Source organism: Staurois parvus, unplaced genomic scaffold (genome assembly GCF_062004578.1).
Source record: "Staurois parvus isolate SC_StPar_1 unplaced genomic scaffold, SC_StPar_1.0 ptg000393l, whole genome shotgun sequence".
In the NCBI taxonomy this organism is placed as follows: domain Eukaryota; kingdom Metazoa; phylum Chordata; class Amphibia; order Anura; family Ranidae; genus Staurois; species Staurois parvus.
The window spans coordinates 749,782-770,138 of record NW_028318189.1 but is presented as its reverse complement, the minus strand read 5'-3'; the positions used below and the strand labels follow the sequence as shown (position 1 = coordinate 770,138).

The 20,357-nt window shown below is 40.3% G+C and overlaps 1 protein-coding gene across 2 annotated transcripts in view; it reads left to right on the top strand.

Annotated features, from left to right (window-relative positions):
• Positions 1–18,141, top strand: part of PALD1 (phosphatase domain containing paladin 1) — a 419,780-nt gene extending 401,639 nt beyond the window's left edge. For both annotated transcript variants that reach the window (XM_089686197.1, XM_089686198.1), the window contains one exon: positions 16,335–18,141. In XM_089686197.1, coding sequence (XP_089542323.1) covers positions 16,335–16,484 — 150 coding nt within the window. In that variant the 3' untranslated portion in view covers positions 16,485–18,141. The remainder of the gene's footprint in view (positions 1–16,334) is intronic.
• The last annotated feature ends 2,216 nt before the right edge of the window (positions 18,142–20,357 follow it).

The following is a 20,357-nucleotide window of genomic DNA, read 5'->3' as shown; positions in this document are numbered from 1 at the left end:
CTTCATTTTTTTTAAATCAAGTTTTGTCAAGACAGGTGGTGGCATCGTTGCCAACCACAGCTCGAATTTTAGCCAATTTATCAGGAATCTACTGAAATTCAAGCCATGTATGGCCAGCTTTAGACTTGTGAGAAATACGTCATTGTTGTTGCTGTGGAGTATCATTTTACTACACTAAATATGCTCCTTATTTCTGTGTGCATAGCTGTGACAAATCTATAGTTTATTGCTATGATAGAATGGCTTTGGTGAGCAGCACAAGTACTAGAATGAATTAATTTTCAAACAAGTACATTAAACAAAAGCAGAATTTTAAGATGAGAACCCCATATATTGTGTACTGCTTAATTTTTTAAAATACTTTGCTTCACAAATAACCTTTTGAAAACATTTCATTAACATGTTATCCCCTTGTTTATGTACCTGCTCCCTATGGACCTTGCCTTTTCTCAATTCGTTATTCTTTGTGAGAATGTGTGTCTGCTGGAGCTGTAGTTTTTCATGAAAGGAGGTCTTTTCACTGAACTCCTATCAGTCTCGCCTACTTAATAAAGTTCAGCACTTTCACTAACAACAAGGAAACATTGTAACATTTGCAGCAGTGTGCCAAAGAAAACAAACCGAGCAAAATCTAACAAACCCTTCAGAAGTCAGGAGATTCTGACCATATGAGAGCCAATTTTTGCTTGTCAAATATAACTTGCATGGACCCATATGTTTGCTAAAAAAATATCCACATGAAGGTTTATAAATTCAGGCTGAACTTGTTTTTAAAGATAAGTGATCATTTACCCTTTATGGAACAGAACAGTTTTTTTTATTTCAGCTAGCATTCCATGTATTTTGAAGGTTAAAGACAAGCAAAAACAGAAAAACATTTTTATGGTTTTAACATAAAAGATTGTTTCTCTTCCATTGTTTGCAATTGTTACCATGCTAACATGTTGCTGGTACAGGTTAAGTAATTTACAAAGAAAATAAATGTATTTTAAATGTTGGGCATCTTTACCACATTTCAAAACAAATTCAACAAGACTTTATCAAATGAGTAAAACTTTTGTGTACCAATACATAAACAAAAAAAAAAACTAAGGCAAGAAGGAAAGAGGAAAAACCTTATATAGGGCAAGTTAAAGTGGTTGCTAGTTTTTTTTTTACCTTATGCATTCTATGCATGAAGGTAAAAGCCCTTTTGTGTGCTGCTCCCCTCACAGACCCCCTAATACTCACCTGATCCCCCTCCCTCTCCAGTGATGTGCACTGGGGCCTCGTCTGTCCTAGGTCTCTTTCTTCACAGCCAGTGAGCCAATGAGGAGAGAGTGGGGGACGGGGCCGAGCCGTGGCTCTATGTGTCTTATGGATGCATAGAGTGGGCATGGGAGCGAGCAAACACCAAAGCCCCCTTTCCAAGCAGCTTGCTATTTGGAGCTCTGGTCAATGAAGAGTAGCCAGGAGTGCTGGCGGGTGCTCCATGAAGAAGAGGATCGGGGCTGCTCTGTGCAAAACCATTGCACAGAGAAGGTAAGTATGACATGTTTATTATTTAAAAAAAAACCCACAACAAATCTTTAACCAGTTCCCTTCTGCTCTATAGCAGAAATACTGCTACAGGGCGGCAGGGCTGTGCAAAATCATGTATATACACGTGATTTTGTATTTATGGGTAGGGGGCACCTGCACACCACCCACACCGTCATTGGCGGCTACAGATGTCGATCATCGGGTCCTGGCCGGAGATTTCCCGCCGGTGATCGCTGAGGAACATGCTGCTTTGCGCTGCATAGCAGAGCAATGCAAAGCAGTATGTTTCCCTAGTAAAGCACACACAGTAAAACAGCACACAGTTAACCCTTTGATCACCCCAGATGTTAACCCCTTCCTGCCATTAGTACAGTGTCAGTGCTTTTTATTAGCACTGATTACTGAATTAGTTTCATTGGGATGTTAGTGGCAGTTAGTCAGTTCCCCCCCCCCCCCCCCAGTTTCAGAATGCCCGCCGCAGTCCCACTATAAGTCGCTGATCGCTGCAATCACTAGTATAAAAAAAAAGAAAATTTCAGTATCTATACCGCCATTTTTAAATGCTATAACTTTTACATAAACCAATTAATTTACACGCATTGGTATTTTTTTGTTAGCAAGACATGCAGCAGAATACATTTTAGCCTAAATTTATTCTGAAATTTGATTTTTAAAATTTTTTTTTACTGGACATGTTTAATAGCGAAAAGTCAAAAATATTGTTTTTTTTCTCTCAAAATTGTCGGTCTTGTTTTTTTTTATAGCGCCAAAAATTAAAAAAATGCATAGACGATCAAATACCACCAAAACAAAGCTCTATTTCTGGGGAAAAAAGGACGTAAATTTCATTTGGGTGCAGCAATGCATGACCACGCAATTGTCAGTTAAAGTAACACAGAGCCGTAACACAAAAAATGGCCTGGTTGCTGAATGATCATTGTCGTTTCAAAGCTGCACTGATTGACTCTGGCTGACAAACTGGGATTTTATCTGCCAGCAGATCAGTGAAAGTGGGGGTGGAGGACCAATGCATATAAATATATTGGAGGTATAGCACCCTCCTAGTCAGCTAGAGGGAGATAGACTCCAATTGTTAGTGAGGAGGGCTGAGTAGCAGCCTGGGTATGATAGCTAGCAGGGGTCAAACTTTGGTCAGAGCTGAGAGGCTCTGCAGACCAGCCCTCTGGAATTTTCCCCTGCTCTAAAACATTGGAGAAAGGTCTAGAAGCAGTGGGTGGATCTGAGGAGTGGCTGATCTGCACTTTTGAGAGATTCTTTCCAATCCTCAACAGAAGGCTTGGCAAGGGGTCAGGACAACCCTCAAAAGCAAGAGAGCCTGCTCAGCTGTAGGAGAGTTCAGGTGGAAGACAGAGACAATGCGATGCTGAAGGCAGGAGCCTGGGAGGGGGACCAGATGGAGAGAGGAGCTCACCTACAGACAGTGAAGCTTGGAAGGAAGAAAACTCAGACCCTCACCAGTCCCCAGAGTGAAGAACACCTATGCAGCAAGGAAGCTAGAAGGCATGGTAGCAGCCAATAACCCACCAGCCACACAGGAGAAGGACTGAGTGAGTAAGCCTGCACCCCCTGGGCTAGATAGGGGAAGCTGCACTCTGATGTCCCTGGTGTCACTTTATTTCTCAAAGTGACAGGCACTGCATCCCCTACTTAGGGATTACTCCAGACAGCTGGGTAAAGAAGAGGCTTTATCTGGGTGGTACTACAGGCCAGCTCTCCAAAAGAGACTGTTTTGCTGAAGAGGCTTGTAAATAGTTCCAGGACGTTGTCCTCGGTTTCTCGGTTCCAGTGGGCAGTTGAAAAGTTGAAATTCCCCTATTGAAATTCAAAAACCCAAGCTCAAGAACTGGTTACTGGCTCCTGGATGCAAGTCTGAGTGTTGTTTGGCTGTGCTGGACTATAGGGGGACCCAAATACTCAGCAACTCCTAAGGCAGTAGTGCTACAGAGGCTTTGAGAATTATGGTAGTACTCACACTAGTAAGGTGCCAGCAACTGTTTTTGTATTTTAGGATGCCATTCTCTAAATGAGCAGTGTGTTGCAGCATCATTCATTTTCATAAAATATGAAAGGTTACAAGGCCATCAGTAAAGTCCCCCAAGTCTGCTTGGAAGCCAATACTTTTGGGAGTGTTGATCTCCTTTGTCCTCCTTCACAGGTCTTACTAGTACTGTAGAAGGACACAGTAGTAAAATGAAAGGTGAAGGAGTAAGGACTATTGTGTCTTGCCAGAAAAACAGGAGATCTGCACTCTTGGAAGTGCCAGTTTCCTAGAAAACATGGATGATTCCTCAGCAACAGAGCATCATTTGACATCACAGGTGGCAGGCTAAGTTAAGCTTTTACATAAATTGGCTCATGCAGATAAGAGGCCCCAAGTAGATTAAAATGCACTGTGCCATGTATAAAAATATTGTTGAATGCAAATGCCATAGCTGTACATCTTTTCTGTCACCCATGAAACATGAAATACTCCACGCCACTGTGGCACTACAGCTGGTCATAGTAGACACACTGATTTTTAGGCTGAACAACAACAAAAAAAGATCTAACCGATTCCTCCATCCACGCTATAGAATGCAGATAGATGAATCTCCAGCTGTAGCCATTGTATTCTGAAAATATCACAATGGTTCCTGCACCTGATTGGATGCAGGCACCGATTCTTCACTTTTTCAGTTGAATGATTTTGGGTGAGAGGGCGCCGACAGAGCGACCCACAAAGCCAATTTTGGTTGGTTCATCTTTGTATGGCCAGCTTAAAAGAGAAGTATGAAGAAGTAGAAGACAAACAAAACCACACATACCAACCTAATTGGATGCAGCATCAGTCACCGGCTCTCTGCTCTGCCCCTCCAGTGCCCACTGCGCTGTGTAGGGGGCAGGAGCTGCTGGTTCACACTCTTAGCTGCTCGCTGAGAGGTTGAGCCAGCTCCTGGTCCAATTATCTGGGTGAATCCTGATATTAAAGTCAGGATCTTTACAGAGCCTGGACCAGCAGCGTGATGTCAGCCAACAGCAGACTTTAGCTTTGGCCCTACTTTTCCTTTAACTTTCACTCCTGCATCAAACGTGTAGTCAGAAAATGTTGCTTAGTATATAGTTTGCGGTAAAAACTAGGGCTGCTTAATTGGGGAAAAAAAAGTATTTTTCAGATTTTTAACCCCTTCCTTTTCAAAACCTAGATAATTTACATATTTAGATCTAATACCAAATTAAATCTAGATCTACAAGATGTACAATATAATAAGATATAATGGCTTATAAAAGCTAGTAAAAAAGTTATAAGTAATGACAGCTCCAGAATACTGAAGTAGTTAACTAAAAATGTACAATAAACTTTAAAAAATGACATGCATAAAAGCTAATTGGTTGACAAGGAAATATTAGATATTATAACTGCAGTAAGTAGGCTATCACACCATAATGAATGAAGAGAATATATGGCTCTTTGGCTAGCTGTCAAAATCTCTCATTAAACCAGTCAGAGCTCCACACCTTCTTTTCCCGGTGCCTCCCCAAACCTACACTGAAACTTATTACTAGACTGAAGAAGATTATAGATGGCAATTGTTACTCTCTTAGAACGAGAACAGTGCATCATATTCATCATACAGAGGATGAATAAGTGCTGACTGCTAACATGCAGACTGCCATCTTCTGCAGTTTTTTTAGACTGACTAGCAGAACAACTAAGATACTTTTTTTCTGCAGTAGCAGGAGCTGATGGTTTTACTTCGAAAAAACTGAAACAGCGACTACCATTTCCAATAAGTTGGTTTGTTCTATAGATGCTCACAGACTGCAATTGAGAACTGACAGATTGCATCTAATGTTGCTCATACATGTATATACAATCTGTGTAAAAAATTGTTTTGATGTCAAAAGACTAACATTACAGAAATCACTTGATAAAAAGTCATTCGATAAGCAAATGATCATTCTGATCATAAATGACTGATCAATTTTTTTTTTTTATGGTTGAACTGGATGGACTTTTGTCTTTTTTCAATTGGACTAACTATGTAAAGTATAGGGTTATGCGATTTGTAAATCATTGCATTCTGTTTTTATGCAGATTTTATACAACGTCCCAACTCTTTTGGAGCTAGGGTTGTATTAAGGCCTGACCCAGGAAACTGTCCAGGTGATAGTGTTTTGTGGACTTGTTGAAGACTCTTGACAAATCACTCAATTTGCTTTTGCGTGAGGGTTCTGGGAAAGATGGTAGCTACCTTCGAGGCAGTGCCCTTTGTTCAGTTTCATTACAAGCCAATCCAACGGAATGTCTTGGTGGTGTGGAACAGGAGGATGGAGTCGTTGAATTCCCTGATGTTCTCAAACCCCAGCATGAGGCATACTCTGGACTGGTACATCTCCTAATGGATGCTGAAGATGGCAGAATTGTTTCCTCATGGATGCTGAAGATGGCAAAATTATTCCTCCTTTTATCCTGGAAGGTCTTGATGAGATTCACCAGCCTGATGGGCTGGTGGTGTTCCAAACAATTTCTTGGGCTAGAGAGCTTGGTCATCGCAGGAGAGATAATTGTACATCCACTTCCAGGAATTGAATGTGATTTGCTTTTCCCTTTGGCATTGGTCAGTGCAGCTAAAGCGCCTTCTGTAAGAGATTAGTGTCACAGCGCCATGGCAGTAGCATACATAAATCATCAAGAAGGCACCAGAAGTCAAGCTGCTCAGGAGGAAGTGGATCATATCCTGTTCTGGGCAGAACTCCATGTTACCGCATTGTCCCCCATCCATATTCCAGGCAACTGTCTCTGGGAAAGTGGGCTCTTCACCAGGAACTCTTCGAGGAACTTTGTCACCAGTGGGGCATCCCACATGTAAGTCATCTGGTATCCAGGTTCAATGCAAAGCCTGCACAGGCTTGTCTCCAGGACCAGGGATCCTCAATCATTAGCATTGGGTGCCCTGGTGACACCATGTGGCTAATCCCCCCTAATGTACTGTATGCCTTCCCACAGTTATAGCTTCTACCTTATCTGCTTCGCAGGATTTGATTTCAAGGAATTCTGGTGATTTTCATTGCCCCAGCCTGACCCAGGAGAACTTGGTGCTCCCAACACTGGGAACATGTTGGCCGATAATATTTGGATCCTTTTCTATGGACCCGATCTTCTGTTGCACGGTCCAATCTTCCATCCTCCTTTACAGTTGCTGACTTTAATGGTATGACTACTTACGCTAGGGTCTTAAGACAGAGGAGTCTCTGATTTAAGAATTCCTACCCTACTGATGGCTTAGAAGGTGACCTCAAGATTTATCACAGAACTTAGAAATTTTATTTTGCTTGGCATGAGGCTAAGGAATGTTATGCTCGCAAATATGTTGTGGGTTGCATCCTGGCTTATATTCTATCTGCAGTTGATCTGGGAAAGATCAAGAGTCAAATTTCAGCCTTGGACGTCTTTTTTCAGAGAGCGATTACATCACATTCCTTGGTACTAGAGTCATGCGTATTGTTCAACCGGTCAAGATTCCTTGGGACCTCAACTTGGAAATTTTTGTATTGTAGAAATCTTCTTTTGAACTCATCTGCAATATTGCTTTAGTCATTCTCTCTGAAAGTTTCAGAATTGGCTACTGTTTCCTGTAGGGAACTGTTCCTGGTGCTCCATCGTGACAAGGAGGTTCTATGACCTCAGCCATCCTTTTTACCTAAGGTGGTTTCTTCATGCCATTTCAACTAGGAGAATGTTTTGCTGTCTTTCTGTTCTAAGCTCTTCATACTTTGGGTCTGGATCACGGTAACAGGTGTTACCTGAAGTCGACTGCTGCTATTCATCTCCCATTTTGTGCTTCTGAAAGCCTACACAGATACTGCCCCTCTTTGTGGTTCATGGCTTGCTACTAAAACTAAATCCCTGCCGAACACAGAGGTGTTTTGTCTAGGAGGGAATTTCCTTTTTCTTTTTTTTTTTCTTTACCAGTGTTCAGTTATTTGAGGGTGGTAGCATAACCCCATTGTCATGGATATGAAGATGCTCTGTCTCCTGTGGTGTACTCCAAGAAATGGATTTTACAGGTAAACCAAAACTACAATTTTGTTTATATGGCTATTTTGTACAGGTTTTATACACTTATTTAAGAGTGCCAATTGTTTAATTGATATAACATAAGACATTTTTTTGCACTTTCACATAGCAACCATATCAGATAAATTCCTATGGAAAATAAAAACAGTTAGTGGTATGCCTAAACCTTGTACTGCAGCTATATAATAAATTACAACAAAACATGTACGTGTATCATTGTGATAGACTTAAATCCAGTACATCACTAGGCACAAAAAAACAGCAAATATAATGTCTTTACATGTATGGAGCTTTGGATATCTAAAGTAAAATAAAGTATACAAAATAAACACCAAGTCTGTTGCTCTCAGACATAGTAGTCTTTTAGCCTAGGGTAGAGATTTTAACCATCAGAAAAGCACTTGTGGCACAATTCACCCTGCTGAACCTAGTCATGCAATGTCTGCTTTGCTTCCACAATATATTAAAGTAGAACTTTAATATAACAAAAAATTACATACAGTATATATGCTGCAGTCCCTGAATAGCAGTGCAGTTTTTGTTTTTCAGATTCTCCTCTGTAACTATTACCTGCTGATCCTGTCCATGAAGTTGTTCATTTTTTCTATTTCATTTAGCTGTTCATTCTTCATTGAGATTGTGCAGTAGCATTGTCACCTTGTGAACAGGGTTACATAGTTAGTCTGGCTGAAAAAAGACCAAAGTCTATCCAGTTCAACCAAAAAACAAAGTTATAATCTTATACGCACAGTTGATCCAGAGGAAGGAAACAAAAACAGCAAAGCATGATCCAATTTGTTCCTGCAGGGGAAAAAATTCCTTCCTGATCCCCCGAGAGGCAATCGGATATTCCCTGGATTAACTTTTCCTATAAATGTTAGCATCCCGTAATATTGTATGTATCTAGGAAAGAATCCAGGCTTTTTTTTAAAGCAATCCACTGAGCTGGCCAGAACCAACTTTTGAGGAAGTCTATCCCATATTTTCACAGCTCTAACGGTGAAGAAACCTTTCCGTATTTGGAGATTAAATCTCTTTTCCTCCAGATGTAAAGAGTGCCCCCTTGTCCTCTGTGATGACCTCAGGGTGAATAGCTCTACACCGAGTTCACTATATGAACCATTGATGTACTTATACATGTTGATCATATCCCACCTTAATCTCCTCTTCTCAAGAGAGAATAAATTCAGTTCCTCTCATCTTTCCTCATAGCCGAGCTCCTCCATGGTTATCAGTTTGGTTGCCATTCTCTGTACTTTCTCCAGTTCCTCAATGTTCTTTTTGTGAATTGATGTCCAAACAAAAAATCTCTCTCTCTCCCAGGAGTCTATACCTCTTAATACAAGAGAGGATTTTGCTCGCTTTAGAAACTGCAGCTTGGCATTGCATGCCATTATTAAGCTTATGATCTACCAGAACTCCCAGATCCTTCTCCTCCATTGCTTCCTGCAGTTGTACTCCCCCTAGTATGTATGATGCATGCATATTCTTAGCCCCCAAGTGCATAACCTTAAATTTATCAACATTAAACCTCATTTGCCATGTAGTTGTCCAAATAAACAGTGCATTGAGGTCGGCTTGGCAGTTGAAGACATCCTGTAAGGACGTGATTCCACTGCACAGCTTGGTGTCATCTGCAAAGACTGAAATGGGATTTTTAATCCCAGACCCTATATTGTTTATAAATATATTAAAACGTAAGAGTCCCAACACTGAACCCTGGGGTACACCACTGACAACCCTAGACCATTCAGAGTATGAATCATTAACCACTACTCTCTGAATACGATCTTTTAGCCAGTTTTCTATCCATTTACATACATATTTTTCCAAGCCTGTAGACTTTACCTTACACTTTAGCTGTGTGTAGGAAACTCTGGCAAACGCTTTTCAAAATCCAAGTATACCACATCTACTGCCACCCCTCTGTCCAAGGTTTTGCTCACCCTCCTCATAAAAAGAAATCAGATTTATTTGACAACTTCTGTCTTTCAAGAATCCATGCGGTCTGTTGCTTTAAATATTTTTTTCCAGCAAGAACTCATCTATGTGGTCTTTTATGAAACTCTCCAGTATCTTCCCAACTATATAAGTTAAACTTTTTTGAGATGGTATTTTACCCCATCTCGATTAGCTAAGTGTATACCAGAATATAACTCTCTGTGTTTTTGGGGCTGCTCTCTAGAGGGTACAATGCTCCACATTTGGTGGACCTGTCCAGTGGCCCGCCACTTGTGGACTAGGGTTTATAATCTTATTTATTCAGTTACGTCCATTAGCCTTAAAAAGACCCTATTGAAGCCTTACTTTAGGCCACTTTATGGCCTACCCCGCTCACTGGTCAATTTCTTTTTTATGGTTACTAAGCAGACTATTGCTGGCTCTTGGAAGTCTCCCACTTTACAATTTGAAGAGGTCAGGTCTAGGATCCAAGGCTTCTTTATCAACAAAAAATTGACGGAGGTGTTGGAAGATAAGCATGATAAGTTTCTCTCAGTCTGGCAACGTTGGGTGAACTACCATCCGGTTTCTCCTTTTACCATGAAGCTCATTAATCTATGATGTGTTGGGATTTACCCCTTCAGTCCCCCTAATGTAGGGATCATGTCTCCTAGCTCTGCCCCCCAGGCCAACTTATTTTCTTTGCTGTCCTGTTTCTTTCTTCTCTCTGTTATTTTCCTTCTTTTTTGTTTTTCTTTTTCCTAGATTGGGGGGGGGGGGTCTGGGGTTTTTGACCCCTTGGCCCTCTCTGGATCTATTCGACCCTTTTATCTTCTTTCTTCTTCCATATGGTTTGTTTCCATTAGACCAATTGCCTATCATCTGTTGTTGTTGTGTAACAAATCTATGATTCTCAGGAATAATATTGCCTCAAGAGGGTGAAGCTCTCTTTGTGCTTTATTTTTGCTGCCTTTCTTTGACTGTAGCTTTTATATTTCAGGATATGATTGTGGGCCTTGCGGCCCTCTGTTTTACACATTGTTATCTAGACCCTGGTGTGGGCCTCATATGTGTATTTCTGTGTTTTGTATGATGTTTTGCTACCCACTATTGTGTGATGTCGCTTTGTATCATACGATTTGTCATGTTTTATATGTTTCTTTCAACATGCTTAATAAAATCTTTGGTAAAAGAAGTTAAACTAACAGGTCTATAATTACTTGGTAAAGATTTGGATCCCTTTTTAACCAATTCAATACCGTACAATTTTACCCCTTCCTGCCTAGGCCATTTTTCAGGTCTCAGCGGTCTCACACTTTGAATAACAATTGCGCAGTCGTACAACATTGTACACAAACTAAAATTTTATCATTTTCTTCACACAACTAGAGCTTTCTTTTGGTGGTATTTAATCATCGCTGGGGTTTTTATTTTTTGGTAAATTAACAAAAAAGACCAAAAATTTTGAAAAAAAAACACGTTTTTCTATGTTTCTGTTATAAAAGTTTGCAAATAAATAATTATTCTTCATAAATTTAGGCCGAGATGTATTCTGCTACATGTCTTTGGTGAAAATAACTCAAATTAGGATGTATTTTTTAGTTTGTAGGAAAGTTATAGAGTTCACAAACTATGGTATAGATCTGAATATTGATCAATCCTGAAGTACTGACAGCCAATCTAATTTCTTGAGGCCCAAGAATGTCAGAACAGTCCAGATATCCCCCAAATGACCCCTTTTTGCAGAGACAGTCCGACGTACTTCATAAGAGGCATGGCAAGTTTTTTGAAGTTGTATTTTTTTTGTCATAATTTTTCGGAAAATGAAAAAATAAAAGAAATTATTTTCACTATTTTTTTTTTTTACATACTGTCACCAGTGCAGTACAGCGTCATAATATAACTGGCATGGCGGTGATCAGGGACACTGACTGGTGACAGTATGAAAAAAATATATATAGATATTTTTTTGTTTTTATTTAAAACATTTTATTAAATTTTTTTTCTTTTTTTTAAGATTTTTTTTCATATTTCACTATGTCCAAATTAGTACAATGTTACCATAGTAACCATAGTAGTGACATGTGCATGTGATTAGCTGTGACTATTCACAGCTAGACACTAGTATACAATGGATGGCATGAATGAAGCCATCCATTGTATACAACTGTCATGTGACCTGCTGTGATTGGTCACAGCAGGTCACATGGTACCGGCAACAGGGGCCGGTACTCAGATCTGTCATCGGCCGTGTCTGAGGTACACGGCCGGTGACAGATCGCGCCGCTGCGCAGCTCTGCAAGCGTGCGAACTGCGCATGTGCGGAAGGACGCCATATGGCGGCCTCCCGGTAAGCTAATACATTTTTGCGGACGCCATTTGGCCATAGGCCGGGCGTCAAATGGTTAAATATAGGCACCACATTGGCCTATGTGGTACTATGTCACTCATTAAAAAGTCGCTAAATATGAGAAACAATGGCTTTGAAATGACAGAGCTCAATTCTTTACTCACTTGCCTACTGGGCATTTATATCCCCTTCCTGCACAAGCCGATTTTCAGCGCTGTCACACTTTGAATGACAATTGAGCAGTCATGCAACACTGTACCCTATTAAATTATCTTTTTTTGAGCTTCTTTTGGTGGTATTTAATCAACACTGGGTGTTTTATTTTTTTGTGCTATAAACCAAAAAAGAGCAAAACATTTGAACAAAAAAAAAAAGTTTTTCTTTGTTTCCATTATAAAATTTTGCAAACAGGTAATTTTTCTCCACAGATATGCATTGATGAGGCGGCACTGATATGCAGAAATGATGGGTACTGATAGGTGGCACTGACTGATGGCACTGCTGGGCACTGCTCGGCAGCACTGATGGGGGGCACTGCTGGGCACAGGTGGGTGGCTCTGCTAGGCACTGATGGGTGGAACTGATGGGCACAGATGGGTGGCACAGGTGGGTGGCACTGCTGGGCACAGGTGGGTGGCACTGCGGGGCATTGATCATCAGTGCCCTGATGATCAGTTCTGATCTGCTGACAATTGCCGGTTATCAGCAGTACTTTCCTCTCGCTGTGACAGCATGAGGAAAGTGCAGCCGGCAACTGCATTTCCACGGTGATTCTGCTGTGTCATTGGACACAGCTGATCACATGGTAAAAGGCCGCTGTGATTGGCCTTTTACCACATCACATGATCAGCTGTGTCCGTAGGACACAGCAATCCCAGAGATCGCCGGGTGTGTGCTGCTGGGGGCGTGCGGGAGGGCGTCATATGACGCCCTCCCAGAACTGGACAACCGCGCTGTAGCCGTCATTCGGCTATAGACCAGATGTCACGTGGTTAAGGACCCATGGGTGTATACCATCCAGTACAGGTGCTTTATTCACATTTATTCTGTCTAAATATTTCTGGATCACATCAATTGTGAGCCAATGTGGATCATCTGGAGCTGTGTCAATACCATGCCCATTATGGACAGGAGCTCCCCCATGCTCCTTTGTATACACAGAGCTGAAGAAGGTATTAAATAAATTTGCCTTCTCTTTGTCTCCAGTCATCCACTCTAGATTATTTTGTAAAGGGCCTACATGCTCAGACCGGACCTTTTTACTATTAATATATTTGAAGAATTTTTGGGGGCATGTCCTGCTATCTTTTGCAATCTGTCGTTTTCGATTTTTGTGACTGATTTCCTTTTTACATATTCTGTTATAGTCTTCTTTTTTATATTTAATAAGAACTCTTTTCTTATTATTTATAGCTTTTTTTTAACATTGGCCATAAGCCACATAGGTTTGATTTTTAGACTTTTAAACTTGCTGCCCACGGGAATATATTTTGCAGTGTGTTCATAGAGTCTTTTTGAAGAATTCCCATTTCTGTGTTGTGTTCATTAATGCCAATATATAAATGAAATCATGTTATGGTCACTGCTACCCAGATGTTCTTTTATATGGACACTAGTAATAAGCTCTGCATGGTTTTAGATTGCCAGGTCCAGCAGAGCATCATTCCTAGTTGGGGCCTCTATGAACTGTACCATAAAATTGTCCTGTAGTAGGTTTATAAACGTTTGCCCTTTAACTGTTCCTGCAGTACCATTACTCCAGTCAATTTCAGGGTAGTTAAAATATCCCATTATTATTACAGTGTTAAGTACACACACAGTGAAACAGAACACAGTTAACCGCTTTCATCACCCCACATGTTAATCCCTTCCTGCCCAGTGCCATTAGTACACTGTCAGTGCTTTTTATTAGAACTGATCACTGTATTAGTGTCACTGGGGATGTCAGTGACACCAAGTCAGTTCCCCCCAGTGTCAGAATGCCTGCTGCAATCCCGCTATAAGTTGCTGATCGCCTCCATTACTTTTGGTGGTAATTGATCGCCTGTGCGGTTTTTTATTTTTTATTAAAAAAAAGACTGACAATTTTGAGAAAAATTGTCCAGTAAAAATTTTTTTAAAAAATCTAATTTCGTCATAAATTTAGGCCAAAATGTATTCTGCTACATGTCTTTGCTTAAAAAAATCCCAATACGTGTAAATTCATTGGCTTACATGGAAGTTATAGTGTTTACAAATGGTGGTATATATACTGGAATTTTTTTTTTATTTTACTAGTAATGGCGGTGATCAGTGACCTATAGTGGGACTGCGGTGGGCATTCTAACACTGGGGGGAACTGGCCTGGCGTCACTGACATCCCCAGTGACACCAATACAGTGATCAGTGCTAAACAAATAACACTGACACTGTACTAATGGCACTGGGCAGGAAGGGGTTAACATGAGGGGTGATCAAAAGGGTTACCTGTGTGCTGGGTGTGTTTTACTATGGGCCATATGCTTGTGCTTCACTGTAAGCACGAACTGGCAGCGAGGAGAACTGTTTTGTTTACTGTTTGTTTGAGATCCTCGGCAATCACCGACCGTGACCCGGTGATTGACAGCCGTGGCCGCAAATGGCAGCGCGGGTAGGAAAACCTGAAAATGCAAATTCGCATATATATATATATATATACAGTATATATATATATATATATATATATATTGCCCTGTAGCAGTATTTCTGCTATAGAGCGGATGGGAAGTGGTTAAAAAAAATTGCCTTAGTAACACTTTAATGGCTTGTAAACAAACTGACCCCGTACGTGACAAAATCTTCATTGTTTGCGGTTTCTGACGTCACAGAGGGGAAGGAACAATAGAAGTTCCTCTTACTCTTCCTAGTGCTACTGATGAGACTGGTCACATTAATACCGGGCTCCCCAGTGGGATGGGAGAGCCCTATAAGGGTAGCAAGCAGGAGGAGGGGGGGGTTCACCTTTCCACTACCTGTAAAATTGATCAGGTGGCTGTATAGCTTCTTGGATCACTTCTATATGAAAGCCCATCGCCTGAGCTAAAATATGATAGCAGCTGCAGCCATGACCGAGGGATCATCACTCCCCTCTGAGGACATATAAATATTGTACATATGGTGGATAGGAAGTGGTTAAATAATGCAGCAAATATAAGCACCACAGAGCAGTTGGGTTGACTTCTGCTGGTAATAGTGCATTGTGGCGCTATCCACCTCAATTCACACATTACCGCGCTGGTGTAAAGGAGGGCAGTCTAACTGTTGTAATCACAAGTAAAAACTGCTTATCCTGTATATAAATAGTTACACAAAAGCTATACAGAATACTATATTGTTTGTTCACAGCCTCTTGTCCTGAGAGTCTGGAACATAAGGCAAGGCACAAATCTATCACCAGTACAGCTCTAAATGTCAATGGAATGATTGTGTCAGGGCTCCCAGGTGTGACCAGAGGTGTGTGGCTGACGCAGGGAAACGCAGACCTCAGATATGTTATAAACAATATAATTTATTAACACTAACAATACAAACATAAACGCAGTGCAATACTAAAACATAATACAGTGCAACCAAACCAAACCAAACCAACCACCCACAGATAACAGTACATACAAGCAAGCGTCGTCAGGCAGGCCAGGTCAATATCAATAGGGCAGGTAGGTACAGGGGGAGCAAGCGGAGATTGGTCGGGGTCACAGGCCAGGTTCAACAGGTAGCAAGCAGCGTAGTACAGAGGGTAAGGCAGAGGGATGGTCAGGGTCACAAGCCAGGGATCAGAACAGGTAGCAAGCAGCGTAGTACAGAGGGTCAGGCAGAGGGATGGTCAGACAAGCCAGGGATCAGAGCAGGGTCAGCAGAGAATCAGACAGGAACAGAGAGCAGGAACAGGATACAGGGCCCAAGAGAACACAACACCAAGGCAGAGTCTGCAAGTCTTGCCATCCCTTAAATACCCCAGCATAATCAGTTCCAGGTGTTAGCTGGCTGCAAAGTTGAGTCTCTGATTGCTGGGAGCACCCGCTGGCCAGCCCTGGTACTGCAGATCAAAAGGCAGGTGAGTCCTACCATTGCTGGCTAGTCCATTCCTGACAGATTGTCACTTGTGATCAGGTACATTTAGAAAAAAGGTAGGAATATATACAAAACTCTTAATATATTTTTAGGATATATTTCTATGTTCAATGAGAAATATACACCCACACAAATGCTATCAATCTATCTCAAACTCTATAAGGACAATGGATTTTCTTGTCAGGTCAAACTGTTAAAAGTATGTAAATTTGTGTAACAGATAATTTGAGCTTCAAAAATGAATGCTCACACGGAAAAATATTATTAGTGCCGAAATTGCCTTGTTTTCAGTTTACTCTACTTTCATATGACAAGCTAATTGCAGGATTAATTCACATTTTTGTTTTCTGGCAGGTGGCATCTAAAGCTGGTATTTATGAGGTGCTCAATCAGCTGGGCTTCACTGAATTCGAGAATGTGGAAGAGCAGCCTTTGTGCCGGCTGCGCTATCGGTGGCAACAGCAAAATATAAACTCTCTTCCCTTCCGCGGAGAATTTATTTAAAGCTACAAAACCTACTCTTTTCTGTCTTTCAAGGATAACTATTGCTTCCAGTTCACAAGAAACTACCAAAGGCATCAGAAAGAAAAGTCACTGTTTTCTGGGATTACTGTGATCACAATGCATTACCCATAAGTGGGCATGAAAATGTGGAAGTTATTGGAAGAGACAATAGTAAGAAGCACTAACAGAATGATGCACTCCAATAGAGAAAGGTTAACTACCAAATGCATACATACTTTTTTTTTTTTTGTGCCATTTTTGTCATGCATTAAAAGTAGATTCAGTCTTATATTTTAACAGTTATCATACAGATGGTTTGAAATAAATGGAAGGGCTATGCTCTTTTTTTGTCTTCACAGTGAGCATAACTGTTTAGGAGTCATCTTCTATCCTTTTTATTATGTTAGTGGTAGAAAAATAACTTCAGTGTACTTTTCCCATGCAAATTATACTCAGCAAATGTGTACTAGATATGTAAGGCACAAATGCCGTTATGACGTGTAATTTTATAAAATATCCTGTGTTGACATCAGTTACAATTTACAAAAAAATGTAAATGTTAAAAGCAAACAAAAAAAATAAATCAGCATATGGGCTCTTTCACACTCGTGGTGCAGTTTGACCGGACTGTGGGTGTAGCGCAATGTACCCAGGGACTTGGTGTGGGATAGCTGTGCTTTCCCATAGAGTTCTATTATGTCCTGTGGTTTTGGGGCACTTTCTGAAAGTGCCCCAAAACCACAGGACATAATAGAACTCAATGGGAAAGCACAGCTAACCCACCCATACCAAACCTGAGGGTGCACTGCGCTGCATTCGTGGTGCTGTCAAACTGCACCACATAAGTGTGAAAGAGGCCTAACTGTAGACAAACAAGTCACCCTAGAAGCTCCCAATATATATTTTTTTACTTATTTTTGGTAGGTTGTGTTTTTAAACATTTTCTTCTATACTGTACATATGTTTTAAAAATATGAACATAAATTATATTGGTCTGGTAAAATATTACTTCAAGCCCATTTCTTTCTTATAAAATAGTTATTGCAATAATGAAATATATATTGTCTACATTGTGAAGCTGATTATTAATTCTTAGAAGTAAACAGAAACGTCATATTTACTATATAGCATGTTTGAAAAGGATAGATATGGAGAACTTTGTTTATCAAGTGTCCACAGCAAGAGCTGTCTTACATCAACCAAAATATTATTTTTCTTCTCTCAAAATGGGAGATTGAGACTGTGAATCTGATTTCCATGAAACAACCCAGACTCTTCTTATATCAGACTCTTTCACAAAAATTATGTAGCACTGCACAGTTATATTTTGTCATGTACTATGCAGCATGCAATGCAGTGTTAGAGGATAAGGGGATGTGTCTTGCTTCCTGGAAAGACTGCAGTTTCCATTTTTTTTGTATTTTCACTGTACCCTACTGAGGTATTTACCAGACCAGTAAATTTGATGCACGTCACTGTAACTGTTAGCATTGGGTAGCTTTTTACATTCAAATTACTTACGGTCATGTGATAAAAAAATATTTAGTAACATCATGTTTTTTGAATAGTTATAAATATTTGTTGTTTTTAATATTATAAAATGTATCAAAGTGGTTGGATTTAAATTTTTGTAATAAACAAAAACTGTTTTGCCCTATATGTATTGTGTGTTCAACGTTTTTCGGCATCAGTGTGCAAGAGGCCTTAGGTACTTTAAAATCACCTGGCACCATCATCTGTGTTTGTGAGGTCAGACCAGAGGTCAGATTCACAATTGTAACCACTTGTGGATTAGTAACGTACCCATACGTTGCTGGACTTTCAGTGATTATCTTTTTTTCAGCCGATGGTCAGCTTTCTTATAAAAGCAATCCAAACAGCTAATTAGCCGATTTATTGCCTTCACAAGCGGCAAGAGGGGTAGTTCCCCCCCCCCCCGTCTTACATGGCTGTCCTGGGCTTTCTTGTCCCACCGGGAGATCTGGGTGTACAGGAGGCATTTCCACCAGCTGACAATAGAGCTGATCAGTGACCAGAACAGCCTTGATCTTCTGTATGGTCTAAAAAAACAGAAACCACAAGAATGTAGTAATTTCCATTTTCTCTGCTTGTAAACAAACCATTAGTGGTTTGAAAAAAGCATCAGATCATACTGACATACTGATCTTGGTATGATCCAAAGCTTATAAAAGCAGAGGAGAAATCTTGGGTCTAATAGACCCCAGATATCTCAATAAAGAGCACTTGTCACTGCCTATTGCAATCACAAGGGATATTTACATTCCCTGTGATAACAAGTGATCAAAAAATAAATAAATAATAAAGGGATGGTGTAAAAATAAATAACAAAAATGTAAAGCGCCACCCTGTGCTCACGCACCAAGGTGAATGCACGCAATGGTCCCGCACACAAACGTAAACAGTGATCCCACCACACATGTAAGGTATTACCACGAACGTCCAATTGAGAGCAATAATTCTAGCACTAGACCTCCTATGTAAATCTAAAGTGGTAACCTGTAAAGGCTTTTAAAGCATCTCCTATAGATAATAAAATGTACGTAGTTTGTCACCGTCGCACAGGCGTGCACAATTTTAAAGCGTGACATGTAGCCGTAACATCTTTTATATTTTATTTAAAAAGTTGATATTATATTGTGTTTTTGTGCATTAAAATACTCACCAGCTATGTCCTGGTCCCCTGACGATGTCCAATAGATAAAATGCATTGGGAAGGGCTTCAACCTGTGACATCACATCTGCTGTCTTGGAGCACACAGCCATTTTGGAAGCAGGAGCATGTGAGATAAACTGACAAGCGTTTTTATCCACTATTATGTGTTTCCTTCCAGCTGTTTGTTTTGTGGCACCATGGAAAACTGTGGAGAGTGCAAAAGAGTAGCATAAAGTAGATAAGTTAGAGGAAGAGGATAAGAGCCGGAGGAGCTGAAAACATTTAAAGAAAGCACATTACTACGACCTTCCTATTAAGATAAGAGGTCATTTATAGCTGGTGAGTGTTTTCACAAGAGGGATGAATGGAGTCACACTGGAATTCACTAACATTTGAGACACTTATTCTTAACTGAAAAGTGTAACAAGAAAGGAAGCACTAGGGATACAGCACAGCATAGTGTCTGATTCACATATGGACTGGAGCAACTTAGCAGAACCTGAGATACAGTATCTGCACTGAATACTGGGATTTTGTTGCACAAAGTTTGTTATATACATTTTTTTGGGAAACATGGTACTGGCACTTTGGTATTTACAGTGCCTTGAAAAAGTATTCATACCTTTTGAAATTTTTCATATTTTGTCATGTTACAACCAAAAACGTAAATGTTTTTTATTGGAATTTTATGGGATAGACCAACAAAAGTGGCACATAATTGTGAAGTGAAAGGAAAATGGTAAATGGTTTTCAAAATTAATAAAAAAAAAAAAAATCTGAAAAGTGTAGCGTGCATTTGTGTTCGGCTCCCTTTACTCTGATACCCATAACTATTTACTAATTAGGTGACTTCTGAAGGCAATTGGTTCCACTAGATTTAATAGTCCACCTGTGTGTACTTTAATCTCAGTATAAATACAGCTGTTCTGTGAAGCTCTCAGAGGTTTGTTAGAAAATATTAGTTAAACAGCATCATGAAGGCCAAGGAACACACCAGATGGGTCAGGGATAAAGTTGTGGAGAAGTTTAAAAAGGGGTTAGGTTATAACAAAAAATATCCCAAGCTTTGAACATCTCACAAAGCACTGTTCAATCCATCATCCAAAAATGGAAAGAGTATGGCGCAACTGCAAACCTACCCAGGACATGGCCGTTCACTTAAACTGACAGGCCTGGCAAGGAGAGTATTAATTAGAGAA